The 26,016-nt window shown below is 41.8% G+C and overlaps 1 protein-coding gene across 1 annotated transcript in view; it reads left to right on the top strand.

The window, feature by feature from the left end:
- The window catches only part of LOC138968366 (sodium- and chloride-dependent taurine transporter-like), a 55,540-nt gene that overhangs the window by 11,201 nt on the left and 18,323 nt on the right, over nucleotides 1-26,016 (top strand). Inside the window, exons 3-9 of the mRNA XM_070340920.1 lie at nucleotides 15,381-15,512; nucleotides 16,107-16,395; nucleotides 19,492-19,624; nucleotides 20,263-20,397; nucleotides 21,666-21,769; nucleotides 22,878-23,002; nucleotides 23,430-23,542. Of these exons, the coding sequence (XP_070197021.1) occupies nucleotides 15,381-15,512; nucleotides 16,107-16,395; nucleotides 19,492-19,624; nucleotides 20,263-20,397; nucleotides 21,666-21,769; nucleotides 22,878-23,002; nucleotides 23,430-23,542 (1,031 nt within the window). The remainder of the gene's footprint in view (nucleotides 1-15,380; nucleotides 15,513-16,106; nucleotides 16,396-19,491; nucleotides 19,625-20,262; nucleotides 20,398-21,665; nucleotides 21,770-22,877; nucleotides 23,003-23,429; nucleotides 23,543-26,016) is intronic.

Below are 26,016 nucleotides of genomic sequence, written 5' to 3'. Positions count from 1 at the left end.
TCCCAGCAGTGTTGTCAAGGGACAAAGCCAGTCAGTCCCCTCCCCCTTTTTGCCTCCCCCCCCCCCCCCTTCACGATTACCCCCCGATCGCGAGATCGTGAAACTGGCAGAGGAGATGCTGCGTCTGGGTAGATCGATGAGCAGCGAAAGGGGTGTCTTTGTGATCTCTGTGATGGGTAGGGTTTAGGCAGTCTAGACGAAGCTCGGTGAAGGGTTTAATGATATACGATACCGTTACATGCACAACCTAGCGATGACCATTTATTCATCTCAAAATAATGTTCGACCTGTCCTGTTCAGCTGAGTTCAAGTGTCTTTCCAGACCTTCCATTCAGCCATCTGATGACAACCGATCGACCTGTTTTCGTTCTCTCATTTCTGAAGCAGGAAAGCAATGTAGCCTACGGTGCAACATTTAGAAGCGTATAGTGTGTCGGCATCAGTAAAACTCTTTGCAGAATATGGATTCCCATGCACTTCTATAACAAATATCGATGCAGTAGCAAGAATCGATGATGGCCCATCACGCTGCTTTAGTGTTTTCACTGGAGGAATGCCAGGCTAGGCGGACGTGTGAGGTTTACATGACTGGTACATTGATATCCCAACAGACCGCTGACATCGGATTCGCACACACCTCTCTAGAACTAATCAATAGGTCTGCGTAGCAACTGCATAGTTTTACGCCCACAGTAATCATCCGTACTGTCTCCAGGCATACCTCTCTCTCTCTCTCTCTCTCTCTCTCTCTCTCTCATGAGTGTAGTCGCGTGGAAAACAACAATAAAACAAGTGGCAGCCAGCAATTCCTCGCGGTATACACATGCTGGGGTTGATCGCCAGGTCAAGGCCGCAGTGTTGGACCTGGCGATGATGGAGATTAGCAGAGGCGCAGGTGGATTTATCGTTCTGACAATAACTTTTGGCATCGGCCGGGACTGACTATTGTATACACCAAGATTTACCCTAGCGCTTAGCACGGTTCGCCGATTACTAATTAGTATTTATGTCTGGCCTACGCAAAATAACCAACAGTCCAGTTCAAGTTGTTATGATTGTGTTCATTCCCACCTCGAGGCGGCGAATTCAGAAAAGTTTTCCATCGTGGATAATCACCCAAGACCGAAGCCTCGTTATTCAAGTATGTATTTTACCGCACGGCGCAGGCGTACACAATACGGACTGTGAAATGCTCGAAGCAACGACAAAGGTAGGATTACGACAACATTGCCGATTAGACTGTTCACTCTAAGCCGACATTCACGTCACCATGAGGAAAGTTGTAAACATCAATAATGAATGATGCTGTCTGTGAGGACCACAGTTCAAAATTCATGGCTACTGCTTTTACTGGAAACAAACAATCGATTTTTGAAACCTTTCTAATAGTTTCTGATATTAGTCCCGGAAGTACGTATGAACCGACGTCACGCGCACTGTAGCGCTTTATCTCTTTTGTCCATCCATGTGTGACCTTCAACTTGCTTCACTGGGACCATGTTGATGACGTAAATCAGTCATTCAGGCCACCAGAAGAAATCCAACTACCGGTAATAGGAAATGATGACATCGATAAAAGATGTCAAACGGCACACCTTAACCCAGTAATTACGGGAAATTGCATACATTTACCTGCAGATGTTAACATTGCATACACAGTCATCTTTTTTGTACTCAGAAGATGAACTTGCACGATTTATATATATATGAGCCAATGTCAAAAGGTGCTGTCTGACAGCTTCGAAAATCAAAGTACACCCAAAGTAAAATGACTGGTGTTTTGAGTTGCTTAACACATTCAGTATATAGTTTCCAAAGGAGAAAAGGGAAAATCTTTCACAACGGCTGTGTTATTTGGCCGTTAAGTTGAGGCTTGACGAGTGTCTCTTGTGGCATGTAAGGACATAAACCTGATTTTTTCCTTTTTTTTTCTAGAACTTTCATTTCTACTGAGCTCGCATATGAGTATTGGGGTGTAGATTAAATATAATCAAGGTAAAAGCGCATACAATGTGTATGTTAGCAACATGAATTCATTTATTGCTATCACAGTCACAATCGGTATGTGCTCCATACAAAAGTTCTTTAATTTGAGGTTTTCTCAGATATTGTTGAAGTCAAAGCTTTGAAACTTCACATACTTGTATGATTGTATGACCTCCAGACATGGTGAGAGAGTAGTTGACCTTCGTCACATTTCAAGGTCACGGCGGGGTCGTATTGGGTCAGAAAGTGATAAATTGGTATTTTCTCGAAAAGGTTTTAAAGTAACAGCTTTTAAACGTCACACACTTCTTTGTTGAGATAATATCCAATCCTGATGCTCAATTTGGTTTACTCTTGTGAAATAGCAAGGTCATAGCAGGTCTGTCTTAATGAGGAGAAAAAAATGTATCATTGGTTTTTTTATGTTTTTGGGGCTACATCTTTGAAACTTCACAAATTTCCAGAGTTTGATAGCCTACACACATGATATAAATATGGGTGACCTTTGTCAAATGTCAAGGTCACGGTGGTGTTGTCTTCGGGTCAAAAAGGGAATAATTTGGAATTTTCTCAAAATGCTTTGTAGCGAAAGCGTTTAAACTTCCCATACTTATATGTTTTGATGATATCCAAATATGATGCGAGTTTGGTTCTCCCTTGTCAAATATCAAGGTCATAGCAGGCCGTCTAAGGTGAACAAAAAGTAAAAAGTATCATTGTTTTGAATGTTTTGAGGGCTACATCTTTGAAACTTCCACATTTCCAGGGTTTGATGTCCCCCATAGATGATACAAATATGGAAGACCTGCGTCACATTTCAAGGTCACAGTGGGGTCATGAAATATATTCCCAGGACAAGAAAACGCCCTGACATGACGAAAGACTAGTTGACTCTGGTCAAATGTTAAAGACACAGTAAGCCTCCCGTAAACCATCACAGATACTGTCGGGCTTTTACACACAGTACAAACACCCTTTCATTTAAACACTCACCGCTTGAGAACATCCTAGGTGCCCTCCGTAAAGAGCGAGCAATTTTCAAAGAATTTATTTTTGCGTGGTTTGAGCCATCGTGAACCGTGTGATCCAGTTTCCCTTTTTCACAATGTAGTCGATCGTCAGTTAGTAATTTGAATGCGACTCGATGTGAGCTTATCTGACTATGCACGAAACAAACGGCTGTGGTTCACAAGAACTCTAGCGATGGCTTTTGACTGTTTAGAGGAATCGGCGATAGGCATAAACCGTCGTTTGCTACGAGAATCACGACCTTGCGTGACCCTGCTTCCGGGCTTTTTTTTTCAAACTTTAAAAACTTCGAATTGTACTGATCTTGTCTTGATGAAAAAAGAATTCTTTTATGATTTAAGAATGTTTGTGTAACAAGCTGTCAATTTATTATTTAGATTTTAAATGTTAGGTCTAGCGCCAAAACGCACCACGGTCCGATTGTCTCTGAGACAATCCGCAAAATTAATTCTGTAACAATTGCTCGCTCTTTACGTAGGGCACCTGGGATGTTCCCGTTTAGTGAGCGTTCACATGGAAGGGTGTTTGTACTGTGTGTAAAAGCCTGACAGTATCTGTGATGGTTTACGGGAGGCTTACTGTGCCTTTAAGGTTTGTAATGTTGGAGTCTTTTTTTTTATTTTATTTTTTTTATTTGTTGCCAAGCACATCATTGTGGGGCTTTTAATGAATAACATGCATCCGTCCACTCACAATATATTTTCTTTCATCCTTCAACATTTACCACTCAAAAAGTCTATAGTATTAAAATTCATGAAACAAATGAAAGGCATCTACGGATGTATAGATACATAATTGACCACACTCATTTGGAATACATTCTGACAATTCATTATAAAGACATCTTTAGAGAGACAGAGAGAGAGAGAGGAGAGAGAGAGAGAGAGAGAGAGAGAGAGAGAGAGAGAGAGAGAGAGAGAGAGAGAGAGAGAGAGAGAGGGAAAGAGAGAGAGTGAAAAAAGGGGGGGGGGGGGGTCAGGGGGGTAATGATGGTGGAGGTAACATTTACAATTGTTTTTATTAAAAAAAAGTTACTAAATATTTGTCTTGGAACTTTTTAATCAAAAATAAATATTTCTGATCTGCAGTTGCCTTTCGAAGATAACAAAAAGAGGCATTGAAGCCTTGGTTTTCTTATAAATACTTGTGCACATTTTAGCAACCAAAATTATACAGTTTAATTCTTTCAACAGAGCTGCATGCATTTTTCGATTTTTAACTCCAAACATGATTTCATGCACAGTTAACTTTATCTGTGTACCCAAATATAAAATTCAATTTGTTTCCAAAACTCAAGCACCACTGGGCCAAAGAAAAACAAGAAGGGCAAAGCCCATACGACTCACATGCTTGACCTTGACCTTTACATGACCTTGACCTTCAGGGTCAAGGTCAAATAACTAAACCTAGCAATGACATCATACACTAAGAACTGCTTTACACATTTTTCCTACCAAAATACATGTGACCTTGACCCAAGGTCAAGGTCATCCAAGGTCATGCAACACAAAGCTGTTAATTCAAGACATAGGAAGTACAATGGTGCTTATTGGCCCTTTCTACCATGAGATATGGTCACTTTTAGTGGTTCACTACCTTATTTTGGTCACATTTCATAAGGGTCAAAGTGACCTTGACCTTGATCATATGTGACCAAATGTGTCTCATGATGAAAGCATAACATGTGCCCCACATAATTTTTAAGTTTGAAACAGTTATCTTCCATAGTTCAGGGTCAAGGTCACTTCAAAATATGTATACAATCCAACTTTGAAGAGCTCCTGTGACCTTGACCTTGAAGCAAGGTAAACCAAACTGGTATCAAAAGATGGGGCTTAATTTGCCCTATATATCATATATAGGTGAGATATTCAATCTCAAAAACTTCAGAGAAAATGGGAAAAATGTGAAAAATAGCTGTTTTTAGACAACATTTATGGCCCCTGCGACCTTGACCTTGAAGCAAGGTCAAGTTGCTATGTATGTTTTTTGGGGCCTTGTCATCATACACCATCTTGCCAAATTTGGTACTGATAGACTGAATAGTGTCCAAGAAATATCCAACGTTAAAGTTTTCCGGACGGCCGGCCGGACGTCCGGCCGGACGTCCGGCCGGACGGACGGACGGACGACTCGGGTGAGTACATAGACTCACTTTTGTTTCGCATGTGAGTCAAAAAGTGTTCTATATAGTCAATGCTATTACTACAGTGTGAACAAATATTGTCTTCCACAACTTTCATTTTACATAACATAATATTTGTGGGGTAAATATTGTGAAGTAATTTCCATTGTAATACTCGTAGCCTTGTCTCTTTAACCGATTCAAAACTCATCAGCCAATCTTTCTTGTCAATTTCATAATTAAATTTCCTCCTCCAAAATCCAATTGCACACGGTTCAACAAGTTTCATGCTTACTAATTCTTTTCTAAACTGTTGTGCGTTGTGTACTTTCTTACCACGATAAGAGGGGATATCCGTCAAATCAATTTCTTCCTTTCCGTGCATCATCTTATTAATAACATTTACATCAACAGCACGAACCATGTTATATTTCAAAATTCTCTGTGGGGATTTTCATAAAACATCACAAATGAACTGATAGGAAACAAACTCTTTTCTATGTAAAACATCATATACGCTAACAAGACCCTTTCTTGTCCAATCTTCAAAATACAGTACATTTCCATCATAAACAAAATATTGGTTATTCCATAAAAGCAGATTAAATAAGTTATCGCAGACAAATGCTGGTTTAGCTTGTCAACGTTCAACATTGGGTTGGTGCATGTCTCACAGAAGCACTGCAGAAAAGTCCGACTGGTAGACAGCAGGATGTGTTTTGGGCGCCTCCGTGCAAAAGGGGTCAGAGATATTTTGTACAACGGATTTTCAGATTTGAACATTTCAAACAAGTCCTCCACTTTCTTGGTCAGAACTTTCTTCTGGATCATTGACACTTTTGACACTGTACGCTTTCCAGGCACATCGATTGATTCCCTGTCGTAGAATTTCTCCACTTTTGTGTCTGTCGGACGTTTACGCACGTACAGTTGCTTGAGAGTTCTACAACTGTCTTGTTGTACTGCTTGTCGCTTGAGTAACGTTTTAATGAAATTTTGTTTCTGAAGAGACTCTTTGTCCCGCTTCCTGGAAATGGCATTAAATGCCATTTTTACTGACTTCAAAAAGCTCACTGGTCTTGCGAGATTCGTCAGATTGTCTTTTTCTTGTTTTCTGTGGTATCTGTCCATTCTTATTTTGTTCAATTCCCTCTTCTGTTTATCTGTCATGGAAGATCTTCTTTTGCACTGCCGAACCTTAGCATTTTCTTTGGTTTTCTTCTTCTGCCTGTCTGCAGGTGTCTCCGCTTTACGAATTATGTTTTTAATAGCCGTTTTCTTCCTTTTTGCTGCAGTTAGCGGAGAGCTGTTTTTCTTTTTTTCTTTCTTCGCACGAGCCCTGGGACACACACACACACACACACACACACACACACACACACACATACACACACACACACACCGCACATTATGAGTTGTAATGTTGAGTATCGGTATCCTCATATTTGTAGTTCTTTAATTGTCCATGCAATGATAATCTCGGTGTGAAACGGCAGGTCTGCAGCAAACGGTTTAAACTGAAAATTATTAACCCGGAGACGGGTTTTAGCGCAAAACATTGGGTAGTTTTTTTCCCGGTTTATTTCTTTAAAAAGAATTTTACATAAACACATTCCTAAACCTACCAAAATCTGACACATTTTGCGCGCTTGAATGCATGCATGCATCGGTGCGTGCGTGCGTGTGCGTGCTTGCTTGTGTGTGTGAGTGCTTGCATGCGTGTGTGCATGGGTGCGTGCGTGCGTGCGTGAGTGCGTGCGTGCGTGCGTGCGTGTGTGTGTGTGTGTGTGTGTGTGTGAGTGTCCTCGTTACAGTCTGTACACTGAAAGGTAATCAAATTCGCATACTCAATTTTTAATTCGACTCTGGATTAGATGGAGACTTGACAGAAGATTCTACAGATTTGTAAATTACCTGCTCAACTGTTTACGATGTCTTGCTTTCTCGCGATCCATTATGCTCTCCGCTCGTCGGTCCGGTGTTCCCTCCAAGCCTCGCTCAATACGTTCTGTCTATCCGAGAGGGGTTCACTTGTCCGAGGGTTCACTAGTCCGAGGGTCCACTAGTCCGAGGGTTCACTAGTCCGAGGGTTCACTAGTCCGAGGGTCCACTAGTCCGAGGGTTCACTATAGACGCTTGAACAAAGGATATTCAATTTGATTTGTTTTTATTTTGTGTGTGTATGTGTGCGTGGATGTGCGTGTGCGTGCGTGCGTGTGTTTTTCACTACTGTGGGAACCAAATCGAAGAATATTCTCATAAAAACACTGAGTTGTTTTCATTCAAAAAGATAATGTGGTGTTTTATATTTGACTGAAGAAATCTCAGACTATTTCCCCCAAGAAACTTAGTTATTTATATTTTGACTGAAGAAAGGATATTAAATTTATCAGGATACCGCCCCGACTGGACAATTACGTGATCGAACTGCCTACAGTTTTTAGTCATATTATATAGCACCTCGGGTTTCCTTTTGCCTGTGAGGGTCAATTAGTTATCCCACCGACCTGAATTATGGAGAGGATCGAGTCTGGGTTGTACTACAGCCTCACACATAATTTCATTGAAATCGGTTCTCAAACATCGGATATCTATTTGCGGACACACACACACACACACACACACACACACACACACACACACACACACACACACACACACACACACACACACACACACACACACACAGAGACAGACAGACACAGTGAAACCTATATACCGCCTTTTAAGGGGCGGTATAATAACTGAAAAATCAAGCGTCTATAGTGAACCCTCGGACTAGTGAACCCTCGGACTAGTGAACCCTCGGACTAGTGAACCCTCGGACTAATGGGACGAACTGGAAAAAAGCGTCTATAGTAAACCCTCGGACTAGTGAACCCTCGGACTAGTGAACCCTCGGACTAGTGAACCCTCGGACTAGTGAACCCTCGGACTAGTGGGACGTTCCCGTCTATCCAGGTAGGCAGCATACTCCTGGTCGGTTTTTTTTCATCCTTTTCTTGTATTCCGAGCATCGCTGGGCACCGGACTGTGTTTTTTGGGCCGCGGTCTTAACACTAGCGCGCCGTGCGCGAAGTTCAGAAAACGGCCTAGATGATTGGGAATTCTGGCCCATTATTATTTCTTCCTGGTCATCTCAAGAGAGTGATGAAGAACAAGCATTTGTCGATAATTAAAGCACGTAATCAATCTTCTAAAACAGTGGTTTTAATTACATAAATTTTGTTTGGATGGACAAATGACGTCGTGTGTCTAGTGTGACCTGTGACGACAAATTGTTCTGTCACACAATAATGACAATTCCTTTTTATTTCTTCTTTTCAAAAACTGTGATTATGAAGCAGTCATTTGATTTGCTTCTGACTGCTAGCCAAAAAAAAGAAAGAAATTAAAAATTTTGTGGAAAAAAAAGGAAATTTGCTAAAAAAGTGTCTAGTGTGACATTGTGACGACAAAGCTTAAATTAGCCAGAAATGGTACCAAACTTCAAAATATAGTGGTTATTTTCATTGTTTTTCCTTTTCACCGACAGTTTTTGTTCAAAACTGGTTCTTTTGTGTATCTAGTTGAACAACAACATTTTTTGGAAGCTTTTTTAAAGTTTGAGTTTTTGTGACGCAAAGAGTCACGCTAGACACGCAATTTTCAAACTTTAATAATTTCTTTAAAAAACGGACAAATGGGAAGAAAAACACACAGAACTATGTATTGGGGTTCATGCAATCATTTGGTTTAAATCCAACTGCCCAGAAAAAAGCTTATTAGCATTTTTTCTAAAACTATCGAGAGTACTCAAACACCTTGTCAAAATACGTCCCTAAAAAGCACTAATTTGCGTAATGAATGAGGAGCAGAATTTTAACTGTTTATAGTTAGTCTTTGGTTTTTCTCTGCGATCATCTTTATTCATTAATCTCTCAGAAAAACCAAAAGTTCCATCTGAGTGTACATTCAGTAAATAGTTACAGAACTTATAAAATACCTAGCGTACCCACAGCACCTTTTGACATTGGCTCATATATATATATAACCGTCGTGACTGTCGGGCAGCAAGCCATAGCCAGTTTCCCTTCCTTCATTACACCCCCGGTATAGGGGTGTGTATAGGGTTCGGTCGATGTGTTTGTGTGCGCATATAGATCTCAAGAATGAACGGACCGATCGTCACCAAACTTGGTGAACAGGTTCTATACATTCCTGAGACGGTCCTTACAAAAATTGGGACCAGTCAAACACACGGTTAGGGAGTTATTGGTGGATTAAGATTCTACAAGGACTTATAGAGGGACATATTAATGGTCAAAGGGAAATAACCTTCTCAGTTGGTGGCAGTGAGAATGGTTATTTCCCTTTGACCAACGGGGGTGTTTTTCCTACCTCGGAGGAATTTCTTGTTATGCATGATGTCAAATGCAGCCTTCTTGCGGAAAATCTTTCGCTCTGTCAGAAGATAATCTCGAACATATTATGACAGCTGTATGCCAACTACGGTTCATTTGTCACAGTCCGGACACTGCGGCCGTGAATGATCTTGTACAAGATCCACTGACACACCTAATTGTCGGGATTATGCAGCCTTAAAGGCTTACTAACTTACTCCCGTGTTTACAAAGTATAGTTTGCCCACAATCGATGTCAAACGCACCATAAGACCATAATAATGACGATATGTCGTCATGCGCGGACCATATACGTGCATTTCAGCTTGTTCTAGCCTCTGAAAAAGTGAGGATGTCAACAACGACACGGAGTTCTCTCCCTTGCGTCAACAGCGCATGTGTTGCCAAATCTATAAATAGGACGATCCAGATCAAAATGAAAATTAACATATCTCAACATTGAAGGGGTCCTAGACCACAATATTTTGCAGGGAACTTAATTTAGCATGTCTCCAGCTGTTGGTAAAGCAATTAGCGTGTATAGTCATCGAGTACATATGGCTTTAACCAGGAAAGTTACTCTTCGCCGACACCCAGGGGACACAACTCGTACGATTTCCGGCCAATAACAAGCCACATGCGCTTGTGTAACAAACAAAACACCTAAATTCAATTAAAAAACAAACAATTACCGACCCAAAATGTATGGGCCTCGTCATAGGAAACAAACAATTGATTTGTTTTGGCCTTATTGTGTCCGCCTGTTCTGTTCTCTGACGCATTAATCCCGACGCTCAGTTGAGCAAAAGATGGGAATCGTCCGACCTTCTCCTGACCTACGCGAAAGTCGGTTAGGAAAGCACTGAGGAAAAGTATACTTACGCGCTCAAAGCAGCCTTTTCTTCCGCTTGTACTGACGTCTTGGGACCGTTTATAGGGCACACATGTCAGTACTCTATAAGAGGTTTCGTTTCGATCGGAACAAAACATCCGTGTCCTTCCGATCCAGCGCATGAGATTGTTTTCTGAAAACAGAACAAAAGGCGAAATTACTACATTTAGTCAAGCTGTGGAACTCACAGAATGAAATTGAACGTAGTCCGCCGCTAGTGCAAAAGGCAGTGAAAGTGACGAGCCTGTTTGGCGCGGTAGCGGTTGCGCTGTGCTTCATAGCACGCTTTACTGTACCTCTCTTCGTTTTAACTTTCTGAGCGTGTTTTTAATCCAAACATATATCTATATGTTTTTGGAATCAGGAACCGACAAGGAATAAGATGAAAGTGTTTTTAAATTGATTCGAAAATTTTATTTTGATCATAATTTTTAATTTTTTTAAATTTTCAGAGCTTGTTTTTAATCCAAATATAACATATTTATATGTTTTTGGAATCAGAAAATGATGAAGAATAAGATGAACGTAAATTTGGATCGTTTTATAATTTTTTTTTATTTTTACAATTTTCAGATTTTAAATGACCAAAGTCATTAATTAATTTTTAAGCCACCATGCTGAAATGCAATACCGAAGTCCGGCCTTCGTCGAAGATTGCTTTGCCAAAATTTCAATCAATTTGATTGAAAAATGAGGGTGTGACAGTGCCGCCTCAACTTTTACAAAAAGCCGGATATGACGTCATCAAAGACATTTATCGAAAAAAAGAAGAAAAAAAACGTCCGGGGATATCATTCCCAGGAACTCTCATGTAAAATTTCATAAAGATTGGTCCAGTAGTTTAGTCTGAATCGCTCTACACACACACACGCACAGACCGACAGACACAGACACACACATACACCACACCCTCGTCTCGATTCCCCCTCTATGTTAAAACATTGAGTCAAAACTTGACTAAATGTAAAAACGAAATTCAAACAAGGAAGTAATTGATATTGGAGCACATTCAAGCAAAAGAACAAAGAGGGAAATTAAACATGATACAACTACAAGCTCGGTGGAAGTGTTTGAGGAAAAGTGTGTGACTCTACAGAAAGACAGGACTCGCTCGGGGCCAAAGCAAAACATGCGCTGGGGATATCGAAGGGGGCAGTGTGGGGGTAGAAGGAGCGCAGGAGATCAATAGACAGACCCCCCCCACACACACACACCCCTCCCCATTGCGCCCCCCCACACACACACACCCCGATCGTGCTCGTTCATTAAAAGTCGAAGAAGGAGAAGAAGAAAATATGCACAGAGAAGAAGATTATATAGGAGGGAAGGAGGACAAATGGCAATCTCGTTTTAAAGGTTTTGTGTGGATGTTTTCCGTTCTTCTTTTTTGCGCATTAGCACGTGTTCATCATTTTCCATCACATTGATAAATCTATTTTACGATCAGTCACGTCAAAGCGTGACGAGCGCCTCAGGATCCTGCTGTGACGTAATGAGTTTCTATTAATCTCATCTGTACTTAGACCGGCACGGTTGGCCCAGTGGTAAGGCGTCCGCCCCGTGATCGGGAGGTCGTGGGTTCGAACCCCGGCCGGGTCATACCTAAGACTTTAAAATTGGCAATCAAGTGGCTGCTCCGCCTGGCGTCTGGCATTATGGGGTTAGTGCTAGGACTGGTTGGTCCGGTGTCAGAATAATGTGACTGGGTGAGACATGAAGCCCGTGCTGCGACTTCTGTCTTGTGTGTGGCGCACGTTATATGTCAAAGCAGCACCGCCCTGTATGGCCCTTCGTGGTCGCCTGGGCGTTAATTAAGCAAAAAATTATTTTTTTTAAAATCTGTAGCCTACTTAGCGTTAGGCAGGCAGAAGTGTGCGGGTATCAACTGCATCAAGTTCATCGTATACATGTTATTATGAAAATGTACATACACATTCTTCTTGATGATATCCTTTTTCCTTTTTTTTTCTCCATAATGTTCAGGCGTTTTTCTCTCACAATTTTGATCTTTTATATATATATAATATAAAAGGTTAAAATGTCTTTAATGACGTTACACATTTGTATGATCTGGTTTAAAAAAAAAAAAAAAAAAGGCGGCGGCACTGTGACGACCTCATTTTTCAATCAAATTGATTGAAACTTTGGTCAAACAATCTCGGTTGCATTTCAAAACTGTGCACGTTTTTCAACCGGCTGAGACGAAATGTGCTTCCAATTTCCAACGGACAGCCAGACATTTGTATAACGGAAACTTCTCCCCCAGGCGTACTATTGAACCGCAGAGTATGGTCCAGTGACACGCACGTGCACTATTGTCTGGATTATTTGAATTGGGATCTTACTGTATTATTCAGCCTGATCGATTGGTCTGGCCGTGTCTGGGCAATTTCACATCAGTAGTGCACCAGCAATCTCTGAGGGGCACATTTTGTAGGCCACTCCAGGCGCACCAGCGAATGAAATCTTTACATCTCTTTCGTCCAAATTATGTAGACAGTTCAGTGGGTACTCCCCGCCTATAAATCTGTAAGGGTAATGAAATCCCGCTTTAATGACTCGTTAACTTGTATTGCTTACATCTACCACAGAAGAGAGATATAGTGGTTATCCACAGAAGAGAGATATATTGTGGTTATATCTACCGCAGAAGAGAGATTGAGAAGACAAAAATCGGTAGTTTGCTACTTCTTGTACATGTTCGAGCAATCACGGGAAATGTGCCAAAGGAAACGTCTATTGAGTAACCCCACAAACTTTTCAAAACTGGAGAAAACAGATATCAGGGGGACATGTTGACACACACCCGGGTAAACCAAACAAAACCTCTTTGGCAAAGAACTTTCTGCACAGCCGCACATTTCACAAAGTAATGCTTGTTAATGTTATTGGATCTGCTCTCCAGTCAGACGCGTGTATTCTTTGTAGTTTTGCTTACTTATCCTCTGTGCCCGATCGACTTGTCGGTGTGTTTATTCAAATATACAAGCATCACACTTTTCTTATTGAACTAAATTGCTTCCATCATGTTTGCTTGGCTCCACGCACCCAACTCCCCATCCCCACTTCCAAGAAAGCTTTCCCATGCAAAGCATCGGCGATAACGGAAATTAACGGATCATTTGGAAAGCGAAATGCGAAAAGAAGTATGAAGCCGATTTTACAGAGGCGGGGGAGGGGGGGGGGGGGGGAAGGGGGGGGGGGGGGGGGTATGAGGGTGTTGGGTGATGGTGATCGAGGGTGGTAACGTTGCAGTATGCAGACCCCATATTCTTTGGCGTTGTAACGGTTTTATTGTAGCAATTGCATGTGTGTGTGTGTACAACACTTTTGTAAAATTATATAATAAATGGTCCCAGAGAGACTATTGATTGCTCCTTTTACAAGGATAGCGCTGAAGGTGTGTGTGTGTGTGTGGGGGGGGGGGGGGGTGGGTGGGTGGGTGTGCGCGCGCGCAATAAGCTAAGATAAAAAAAAAAACCAGTGCACTGATCTAGACTGTCATGTTCAAACAATTATCATCTTAACCGTATTATCCTAATTTTCGGAGGAAAGGGGGGGGGGGGGGTGATTGAGAGTGTCAGTGGAGGATCAACATTTTGTGCGGACTGTGGTGAGTCTCCTCATTTTTGTTTTTCTTGTCTCAAGGTGAAAGGGTTAAACTATCAGCGTGCTCCAACAATAAAGAAAAGACCACCACCACCCCCCACCCCCCCCACCCCCCCCCCCCCCCCCCCCCCCCCCCCACTGCGCCGCTTCTTTCAGCTTCAGGCCAAACATCTCGTTTCGTGATTTGATCGATACGTTGCCCTCCTTTTCGTTACTGTGTTTTTGCACCCGCATTCGGCTTCTGCAGGGTTCGGCTTGCTGTCATAATGCAGTCCCCCCCTCCCAGATCTTCTGGCACCCTGCCAATACTTCAAAAAGTGCAAATCTAGGGAACGGAGTGAGACAGAAAGTCGGGGAGAAAAAATGATAATGGAGAAACGTCTAAGGTTGAAGGCCAGACGACTTTATTGGCCGATCTGTCGCACGCTGGCGTGATAGGTAATGGATTTGGTGTATCTGACCAAGAGTTAATGGATGTGGTGTGTCTGACCAAGAGTTAATGGATGTTGTGTATCTGACCAAGAGTTAATGGATGTGATGTCTTTGACCACGCATTTAATTGATATGGTTTCTCTGGTCACATGGTTATTCCATGTGGTGTCTATGGCCACATAGTCAATACATGTGGTGTCTGTGGCCAAATAGGTAATGGATGTGGTTTCTGTGGCCAGACAGGTAATGGATGCGGTTTATGTGGCCACGTAGGTAATGGATGTGGTTTATGTGGCCACATAGGTCATGTGGTGTCTGATAGGTAATGCATGTGGTTTGCCTGGTTGCCAGGAGAGCTGGAGACTTGCCAGCAAGCGTTGATCTGACAAGTGCGTGAATAATTGTCCAGCTCGCTGTCGGGATCGATGCAATCCCAGACTTCCTGCTTTTTGTCGCAGGGTGGGGCGATGACGTGTAGCGGTAAGGGGGGGGGGGGGGGGGGGGACCGTGCGGATCGAAGGCTGTGTCGGGAGGGTGGGGGTGGGGGAGGGGGGTTGTGCAAGGAGATAAGGGAGTGAGTGGAGTCACGTTGTTGCTGCATGCTTGATTGATGCAGCATTCTTGGGTCATTCCAGTGTGTGTGTGAGAGACAAGACAGACAGAGAGAGGCCGATGGGGGTGGGAGCACTTTCTCAGGACATGTTTCAGGGGATACTCGCCACACACAAGTTTATTCTCAGTTGTTTATGTTTTTGCTGTTGTTGTTGTTGTTGTTGTTTCTTCGTTTTTACTGTAGTGGATAAACAATTCATTGCCAAAAAAATATTTAGCTGCACGATTAAACTATCAAAGTCAAACTAATTTTGATAAGTTCATTTCAAGCTCACGTTTCAATGACTGATGAGGCTTCTTCTTTGTGTTGCAGGAGCGTTCTTGATTCCCTACTTGGTTGCTGTGGTGCTTGGTGGAATTCCCATGTTCTTCCTGGAAGTCACTGTCGGTCAGTTCATGTCCGAGGGAGGCATTGGGCCGTGGAAGATTGCACCCATTCTTCAAGGTAACACTGGCCGCTGAGCATTCTGGCCACTGAAACAAAGAAAACAAGATGATAAAAATCGTTGTTTATTGATTAATCTGACATTCATTTTTAACAGCACAGCTCTCTGTGGTTTATTAGCATTCCTGAACGTAGGCCTACATTTGATAGTCCAGAGGACGGTGAAGCCATGGTCGTCTGCTGCGTTCAAGGGAAATAATCGCATAAATTACGAAAATAAGGCAAGATTTAGCTCCCTTGATTTTGCAGACAACAATTTCTTGGTGGACAGCCTGCGCAAGACTGCCTCTCTCTGCTTATCTTTTTTCTTGGTATGTGCAAGTGGTGAAGTTGGCAGGTGTTATAACTTTTGGCTATCTTTGGCTCATTTTGTTGTTTTGTTTATTTTATTTTCAGGACATCTTGCATTTGTTGTACTTTTCATAGCTGTGACAGAACTGTTGTGAACCATTTCTGATTTTGGATTTAAATGGCAAGCATGAACTATGAAGTAAAATATTACAGATTGAAAGAGAAGGAGAAGGACTTTGTTTTTTGGGGTTTGGTACGTTTTTGGATAGATTTTTCAGTCAATTTTTCATTTTCTTTTTTCAGGTATAGGTTATGCGAGCACCATCATTGTCTTTCTACTGAACTGCGAGTACAACATCATATTGTCATGGACGCTGTACTACATCTTTTCTTCCTTTACGTCGGTTCTACCTTGGTCCAATTGTAACAACTCCTGGAACACGCCCAACTGCACCACCTTTGACAGCAAGTCCCCAACCAACAAGTCCGAAGTCAACGAAACGATGGCAGCAAATGTGTCAGCAACTGGCCTGGCTGCAAATGTCACGGCAAACTTGTCAGGCATTATGGATCCTGTCACAGAATTTTGGGAGTAGGTATTTTTTTATCCATGATTGTGTTCTTTTTCGCCTGGCTAAAACTCTGTTATTCCACCCTGGGTGGTTTGTCTGTAGAAAAAAGACAAAAAAGACACATTATGAAAATAGGAAGATGAAAAGAAAATGGAAAATGTGAATGTACACGTTTACACCTGTCGTCTTTTGAAAGGTTGCAGTTGTGCATGCAGAAAGCATTGCATATTTCTAGTTAATTATGAGCATTTTGTATGCATTTTTGTAAAGTCTCTTAAAGTTTTACTTTCTGAATACATCTTGATGACTAGTTAACTAAGCTCATAAGAAGCATCAGTAATTCTTCTGATGAAACAAAGTGTAAGAAAAAGATGTTGAAATGTTTTGAGAACCAAACTAAGCAGGATCAATGACAGAGTTTTAAACTGGGAAGGTTCCTCATGTGTATATTGAGAAAACTTCATTGGATACATTTTATTTTACTATTGTTATGTTTTTATTTGAAGTTTTATTTTTCGGTCCTTCTGTCGTTTCTTCTTGTCTTGTTTCTCTTGCTGTTCTTTTCCTGCACTGATACACAACACACACATCAACACAACTTTCTTTCAGGATTCTCTGTTTTCCAGGTAAGAAAACACAAACGTCTACTCGTCAAAATGCAGTCAACATTCATGTTGGATCTTGATCTCAACATGTATTGTCTACCTGTCTCCCATATTTTCCCCCTGATGTCTGAACTACGCTTAGCAAAATAAGCTATTCAGAGATTACGGTTTACCTTTGAGGCCCTATTATTTCCTTTTCTCTAGTGTATGTGAATGGGGCAAGATAGGTTTGGGTAGAAGGGCTTTTATGAAAAAAGGGAATGTAAAAAATTAAAAAAAAAGGGGGGGGGGGGGGGTGTTCCATTCAGTGGAAAATAGAAGCTGAAAGTTATTTTGAATACCAGGTGTTCTATTTGCCATTGGTTTATATATATAATAATTTCATGTTACTATTAGTGTGCTCTTCTCTTTTGCACATTCACTGAGAATTATGTTTAAGGAATGGAGGGAAAGTTTTACTTAATTAGTTAGAGCTTAAAAGAAGGGTATTACTATACTCTCCTCAGGTTTTTGTGTATTGGTATTTACTGGAATTTAAGAAAAGAATGATGTGTGAATGCTAAAAGTAAAACTGAGGAACAACTGTCTATCTGTTTCTGTCTCTGTCTGTCTCTCTGTTCGAGACTGGTCCGTCTCATTCATCTTTTTATGGTTGGATTTTCAGTGAGTTGTGTAGACTCACAGTCGGTCACATGTTTAATTTAAGCTTCAGTGTATAACTTACGTAGTGTGTTTTGTACGTTTGTGTGTCTTATGTCAAACTTGTTTTTAAAGCTGGAGCTCTCTGATATAGCTTTAATTTATCACATGAGGCCGGGTTTTTAAAGCTGCTTATATGCAGTGCTGCGTGTGATTCTTATCAGGTTGTAAATGCTTATTCCGCAAGTAAATGATGACTACAAGACTAAAATACAAATAGTTGTATTCCACTCAGATGCTTCTTCAGGCTTAGTCTTTGCATTGAAAAGGAAATCAACTCAAACCTTCACACATGTATATTAGAAAGAAGTTTATTGATGCTACTGCTTAGTTTCTCTGGGCTTTTTGTGGTGTTTGAATATCTGAAAAAACTTCCAGCATATATATCAAAACCAATTTTGTGTGTGGTCAAAACTGTACCCGAAATGTCATGTTTTATGGCATTATTTTGTTTTCTGATTTTTTCTTCCTGCCTAGTTTCGTCAGTGGCATTTAGCACAGCTCAGCCTGAAGTTCTTTTTGTTTCATCTTTTGCAAGTTATACCAATTGCCTGAATGCTCTTTATTTTGATTATTATTATAATGCTTGAATTTCACCCGCGCCTGATGATGCTATATGCATTTAAATGAACCATATTTTTTGCTTTATATGTCTTTGTCCATAGCCGGCGACCCCTAGCCCACCTCCTGTGGGGTACGGAAGATTTATACGGTAATTTTAGCCAACCAATGTTAGGTAAAATCACGGAAGTACTTGTATGAAACGGGTTACGAGGTGAGAGTAGAGTTTGTTGTCAGTATATATTTTCCGTTTGTCCGTCTGTGAAGGTCCATTTGTGTGATTTGAGTGTCTTTATGAAATAACTATAGTAGTGTTTGTTTGAGAGATGCCAGGCTGTTGCTGGCCTATTTGACTTGATATGGCTGTATATATCAGCACTTTGTTGTAGTTGGTTGGCCTTCACAATGTTTGTAATTATTGTAGTTGGTTGGCCTTTATAATGTTTGTAATAGATCCGTGCAGTGATGTCCTCTGATTCCATTTACGACAATTTGCTTCCTCTCATATTGTGGCCAGGATGGGTTAATGCTGCTAATTTCATTCATGCTGTCCCCAAGGCACGGTTAGAGTGTGGCTCCAAATTTTGTTATAGTACTTTTCAAAAGAGCAGTTCCTTTTATGAGGCGTCCTAGTGTAGACATTAAAGGATTGATTGGGAGCTGTTTCTGATCGCTTTCTTTTAGACGGTGGAATGTAAAAATTGTAATCGTGGAAGTACCCTCCTTTTGGATTGTCTCACAGTTATCCTGTTAATAAACGCCTCCGACCCCACCCACAAACTTCTTCCCATTTCTAGTAGCAAATGAGGATAATTTTCATGACAGTTGTTCAACTTAAAAAGGAAAGAATAGTAAAAACAGTGGCAGCAGACTTTCATGGTTACCCCTGTTCCCCTCTTCCGCACTTTGAAACCCACAGAATTAACAACTTTCTTCCATTTCAAAGCAGTGAATGGAATCCTGCACTCATCATTTTGGAAATGTCCACCTACACTGATCGGTATACTGCCGGAAGATTTTTGTTTTTTTGCCGCAGTCGGCACGGTTCTGGCATCACATTTAATATCACTCGAGTCTTGGCATGCATTTTGTTTTGTCACTGCACACGCTCAGAACAGACTTGCAAACAGGCAGACACGCACATGCAGAGTAAATCATGCAGCTAAAGGCCGCAGAACATCGCCTGTGAGGCGCCCCCCTCCCCAAGTTTCACCCTGACTGGCTCTCTAGTCTAGAACTAAATTTCCTCAGGCGCAAGGTGCTGGCCTTGAGCTCTGGAGTGGGGGAGCCCGGCCCAATCAAGTGGGACCTCGCCCTGTGCTTGTTACTCGCATGGATCATCGTGTATTTCTGCATTTGGAAGGGCATTAAGTCCTCCGGAAAGGTGATCAACGGCCCCCGTTTGAAACAAACAAAATTCTTGCGTGGTTGTTACTTTCTTTGTTTTATGTTTGTTCGTTGGCTTGCACTACTTCTGGTATGTGCATTCCTTTGCTCCAGTAGGGCACTTGTTGTTAGTTGTGAGAAGTTTACTTGGCATTGGTAAGAGGTTTTGCTGCCAATGCGTTTCCTGTATGGGCATCAATTTCTCTTCCTGCAGATAGTTCTCAGGTTTTCCCCCTTGTAGTTGTTCTGATTTACTCCTGTTAATTTGTTGGACGTTTTAATGTAATTCTGTTGATGTTTGTGGTGTCGTAGGACCAGCTATAATTTGTAAATGTTTCTGCAATTAATAGTTACTTTCTGTTACTGAATCAGAACAAAAATGAAACTAATTGAATATTTCTTACATGAATACTACCATGTTTTAATTCTCCTTAAAAAAAAGAAAAGAGCACAGCTCCCATGAATGAAGGGAATTTAAATTCCATCGACACCACAGTTTGGGAATGGTTTACTGTTCCATTGATTGTAAAGGCGTCATAAGCTTTTCCAGCAGCAATAATTTTAACCGTTTGCTTCTAGACAGGTGTCCTTCACCACTGCATGAGATAAAGCATGTGCGTTTTGTCTCTTTCATAGGTTATGTATTTCACGGCTACCAGTCCTTACGTGCTGATGTTTGTGCTGTTGATCCGTGGCGTGACCTTGGAGGGAGCTACAACAGGACTCCATTACTATCTGGTTCCGGACTGGAGTCGACTGTTGGATGCCCAGGTGAGATTAAAGGACTATAAGCTGTTGAACTGACCGTTTGGGCCGAGTTTTGGGGGATTTTGAGGAATCGGAAGAATCTAGGGAATCCACTGTACCTTGATCTAGACGCATACGGCATGATACCGCAAGTATGGTGACAGACCTTTTTACCCTTAATATTTTGGAGTAATTTATTACTATTTTTTTAGGCTTTCGGGGGGAAAAATACTCCATTTGAGTCCAGACTACGATTTTCAAATGTGCTTCAAATTAGTTTTGTGTTGCTAATGTTGGCGTCTATAACCACTGGATTACTATTCTGGCCATCAGATTACTATTTTTTTACTTGACCATTACTCTTGTCAAGTATTGGGGGTGAACAGGTGATGAATTTAAGTGAGTGAATACGCTTCAGGGCGTTGCCTCTCTCCAGTCTCCGGTGTTTTAATTAAAAAAGTAGTCGAGCGGCGCCACCTGGTGGGCAGATGACTAGCCCCTTCTATGACGCGGCCGCCTAGTAACAAGCATCACATACACAAACAAGGGAAGTGACTCAGTGGAAGTAACCAAACCAAACTGTCGAACAGTGTTCTTTCTTTGCCTACTCCATGACATTCAATTAAGCTTTTAAAACATCTACTTTTGCAAATTGTAGGCAGTCCTCTTGCACGGTAGCATTATTTCTAACGTAGGATCTTATGGTATATCTTGAGAAGCAATCTGACAGCCTTTTTTCTAAGGTATAAATTCCCTTCAATATTATTGAAGAGAACATATTGCACTGTCAAGTGCACTCTTGGCGCGTTTCTCGCAATTGCATTTCTGGCACGCAAAAATACAGGCATTGATGAAAACAGAAATTGAGAGAGAGAGAGAGAGAGAGAGAGAGAGAGAGAGCATGCAAGAGCAACTGACCAGCAAGCACACACACATTTTGTATTGTCTGTGTGGTGCCAGCACTATGCGGCAACCTGTCAATGACTAAATAATAGACCATTTTTGGAAAAAAAAACTTTCTTGGGTTTGTATTAGTTTTGGAAGAGTGAATACCCTTGCGTTTCTTCTGATAAACTTTTAGGGGCCTTGCAATTGCTAGTGAGGGGTCGAGTTTGAAACACATGGACAGGAATTTGTCTTTTATGCAGAAAGTCCTTGATCACAGGGGCTTCTAATAACCTATTGTCAACATATTTGTTATCATTCAATAAACTTGGCAACCTGTGCGTCTTTGAACACATTTATACTTGCATGCATACAGACTGTTTAATCTTGTGTTCAATTTCCAACAGGTGTGGGTGGATGCAGGTACCCAGGTCTTCTTCTCTTACTCCATCTCATTGGGAACCCTCACTGCATTGGGAAGCTACAACAAGTTTAATCATAACAGCTTCAGGTAAATATAGGGCTAGCAGTCTTCAGAGACTTGTACACAGTGGAAAGGGCAGGACTAAAAGACTGAAGTAGAAAAATGAGGAATTCGGTTTTCTGTGTTTGACCTATAAAACTATATTATTATTATTATTGTGATCATTTTTATGCGCCTAATCTAGATATAGCCCTAGGCGCTTACATATTAATTTCTGCCATTTGAAATGGAATTGTTTACAGACAGACAGACAAACAGACATTTTTTACACACAATATATAACGCATTCACATGCACTATATGCACTTAGGTATATACACAGACAGACAGGCATGGATGAAGATAAGAGAGGGAGACCGAATCAGACGGACAATTAGAGAAAGAGAGAGGCAGTAACAAAGTCATGCACACACGCCCATGCAGGCAAGTTAGCATGCCTGGGCAATCTCCCGATATAACCCCGTCGGTTCAATCTTCAAATGGTTCAAAACTACAAACACCGTACCGGTTAAGGATTCCTACAACGGGATAACGGAAAAACCAAGTTCAACACCACTCTATATATACTCCAGACGTCACGTGACGGAAAGAATGTCATCACACCATTGAAATGACATTCTTTCCGTCCCCTATAGGCGACGAAATAGGTCAAATTTTGTGCACTTTTTAGTGGAAAATGCTTCGACGCCGGAGCGGGTACTGGACCCAGTGCCGTTGTAGTGCAAGTGTACTTTGTAGTGCACTTGCACTACAACGGCACTGGGTCCAGTACCCGCTCCGGCGTCGAAGCATTTTCCACTAAAAAGTGTGACCTATAACCGGTACGGTGTTTGTAGTTTTGAACCATTTGAAGATTGAACCGACGGGGTTATATCGGGAGATAGCCCATGCCTGCATACGTGTACACACACACACACACACACACACACACACACACACACACACACACACACACACACACACTAATGAAGTCACTTTCATGCAATACAGGAAATTCTGTAACTTGGCGGGGGAATAATGACTGCACAAATACATCTATTGATCTTGCAAATCTGAAATGGACCGACAATAGTGGTGTCCTTATATTTGTTCTGGTTCAACAAACTATTCATAAAATGTGTTGTGTGTTTTGCAGGGACACCTTTTTCTTTGCTATCATAAACACCTTGACAAGCCTTCTTGCTGGCCTGGTCATTTTCTCCATTCTGGGTTTCATGTCGGTCCGACAGGGGGTGGATATTGCTCATGTGGCTGAGTCAGGTCAGTCTTTATGTGTGATACCATGCGTGTGTCTGTGTGTTTTGTGTGTTTTGTGTGTGTGTGTGTGTGTGTGTGTGTGTGTGTGTGTGTGTGTGTGTGTGTGTGTGTGTGTGTGTGTGTGTGTGTGTCAGTGCATACGTGTGACAGTGCATGTGTGTGACAGTGCATGTGTGTGACAGTGCATGTGTGTGACAGTGCATGTGTGTGACAGTGCATGTTTGTGTGTGCATTTGTGTGTAAGTGTGTGTATGTGCGTTATGTGCAGTTGAGGCTAAGCTTTGTGTTGTGCAAGTGCGCGTCAGGGTGTGACCATATATTGAAATGGGTTTTATTCGGTTGACTTGTAAGGCAGACATTTCTGAGTCTGATAGCACTAACAATATGTTGATCAGTTTAATCTGCAGGGATGGAAATGATGTGATTTCAGGTCCCGGTCTTGCTTTTGTTGCTTACCCGACTGCAGTCTCTCAACTCCCGGTTGCCCCTCTCTGGTCGATCACGTTCTTCTGCATGGTCATTCTGCTGGGCCTCGACAGTCAGGTATATATTTCTTGTCGTTGTAAGGCTGTAAGTTTTTTTTTTATCAAAGTTATTCATGCACCTAATGCTGATACAGTGTTTTTTCAATATTGAATACTTGGTAAGTTGTCTGAAAATTATGGTTGGAAGGCACTGAATGGCATTTACAGCAGTCCCTGCAATGTACGGCCCCCGGCGTGAGCGGACACCTGACATGTACGGACACATTTGCTCGGCACGGAGTGTTTTCCTTCTATATTTGCCCCCCCTTGCAAAACACCTGCAAAACGTGGACGCGGACACTCATTTTCGGTCCCAACAGCAGGTCATACCTCCAATGTACGGACAGACCATCCTCAAATTTTCACCCCAACAAAATCGATAACAGAGCAGTCCGGCTCTTGGTACAAAGATCACAGCCGCAATGGTGTGATGACAGTCACTGATAACTTGAGTGCACGTGTACCCATCGTGTGTCTGTGTGTAACCTCTTTCATTGACAAGATACTCTTGTTTCCCCTCAGCCTTGACCAGTGAGTCGGTTGCCTAATCTATGAACCCTTCAGTTGTCTTGCTTTGTCAAAAGTTACGACACAGTCAACTGGTTTTGCTCTGAGTGAACAGTGCAGCTGGCCTCTCTGGCCACAGCCCCCAACAGTACATGGCTGGAGGGAGTGAGAGAGAGAAAGGGGGGGGGGGTGTGGAGGGTTAGCTGGCTAAACTCTGTGGGGTGTCCGGTGTCACCGCATGTCAGCAGGAAGAGCATTGGAGAGAAATAGAGAGGTGTACTCTTCCACACTATTTCCAAGCATCAGTTGTCACGGCTTGGGGTAGGCATTATAGTGAGGGAGAGTGGGAGCTGTGTTATGTACAGTGTATTTCCGACTGAAGAGTGAAAAGTCACTGCGCCATGCCACATGATCGGCATGCAGTCAATAAAGCCAGACAAGAAACAAATAAATTACTTGATTATGACATGCAGCTCTATCTGCTGCTATTTATTCAAACTGGTTTTCAAGCTTATTCTTGCAAAGCATCTGCACACGCTCCTCTGTGCTGTGTTTGTGTGGCTGCTTTCGTATGTCAGTGCATGGTGAGTGTGTTCACTGCCTTGAGGATTTATTTTATCTCTTCTTTTCAACACTTTTCATACAAATCCTTTTTACAGAACGTTTAAAGAAGTATTAGGAGTTTATTGTTATTGTTTAGTAGCCACAAGAAGTGATTAGCATAGACTCAATCCTGTTGTTTGTGTGTCTGTGTGAGTGTATGGGGGAGGGGGTGGTGTGGTCACCCCTCCCGTGACCGGACACCTGCAATGTACGGACAGTTTTGCTATGGCCCAAGGGTGTCCGTTCATGAGAGGGACTGCTGTACCAAATTTTCATTCCAAAGCGACCAGGTTACTGTTGTACGTCAGTGTGCAACAAGATTTAATAAAGAAGCTTTAGTGGTCCGTTTGAACATTATGTGAGGACATGGTCTTGTGACCTCAACCTTCAAGGCAGGATCTTGGAGTTTGAAAGATTCTTCTTGTTTTAAAGATAAGAAAATGTGCCAGGTTTGATGACAAACGCTACTCGAAACTCTGAAGCAATGATTAATTGTTATTGTGAATGGTGTCTTGCACCTTCTCTAACAAGTCACATGAAAACGTTTGTGATGCTGGATGTGGTAGGCAGGATACATTTAGCGTATTTAAAATTCTTTTCTTACGCTCATTACCATGATTTCACAGCAACTCTTATTCTGTTATTTTTATGTTATTTTCATGTACCTGTGGCCTTAATTTGGCAAATACTGCTTATATGTACAGGTTGAGTGTTGTGAAGTCACTGAAGGTGCTAGACAGGAGCTGTGTTTGACTGGTTTAAACGTTTGAAGTGTACCTTCACCATTTCCCCAGTGCCAGTGGTGGCTCATGAATAAATGCAACAATGAAGTTAATCAAACTTAGCGTATTTATCAAATCATTTTTGACTCACATGCGAAGCAAAAGTGAGTCTATGTACTCACCCGAGTCGTCCGGCCGTCCGGCCGTCCGGAAAACTTTAACGTTGGATATTTCTTGGACACTATTCAGTCTATCAGTACCAAATTTGGCAAGATGGTGTATGATGATAAGGCCCCAAAAAACATGCATAGCATCTTGACCTTGCTTCAAGGTCAAGGTCGCAGGGGCCATAAATGTTGCCTAAAAAACAGCTATTTTTCACATTTTTCACATTTTCTCTGAAGTTTTTGAGATTCAATACCTCACCTATATATGATATATAGGGCACAGTGAGTCCCATCTTTTGATACCAGTTTGGTTTACCTTGCTTCAAGGTCAAGGTCACAGGAGCTCTTCAAAGTTGGATTGTATACATATTTTGAAGTGACCTTGACCCTGAACTATGGAAGATAACTGTTTCAAACTTAAAAATTATGTGGGGCACATGTTATGCTTTCATCATGAGACACATTTGGTCACATATGATCAAGGTCAAGGTCAC

Source organism: Littorina saxatilis, linkage group LG6, assembly GCF_037325665.1.
Source record: "Littorina saxatilis isolate snail1 linkage group LG6, US_GU_Lsax_2.0, whole genome shotgun sequence".
NCBI classification, from domain to species: domain Eukaryota; kingdom Metazoa; phylum Mollusca; class Gastropoda; order Littorinimorpha; family Littorinidae; genus Littorina; species Littorina saxatilis.
The sequence above is the reverse complement of the archived record's forward strand: the minus strand, read 5'-3'. Positions and strand labels throughout refer to the sequence as shown.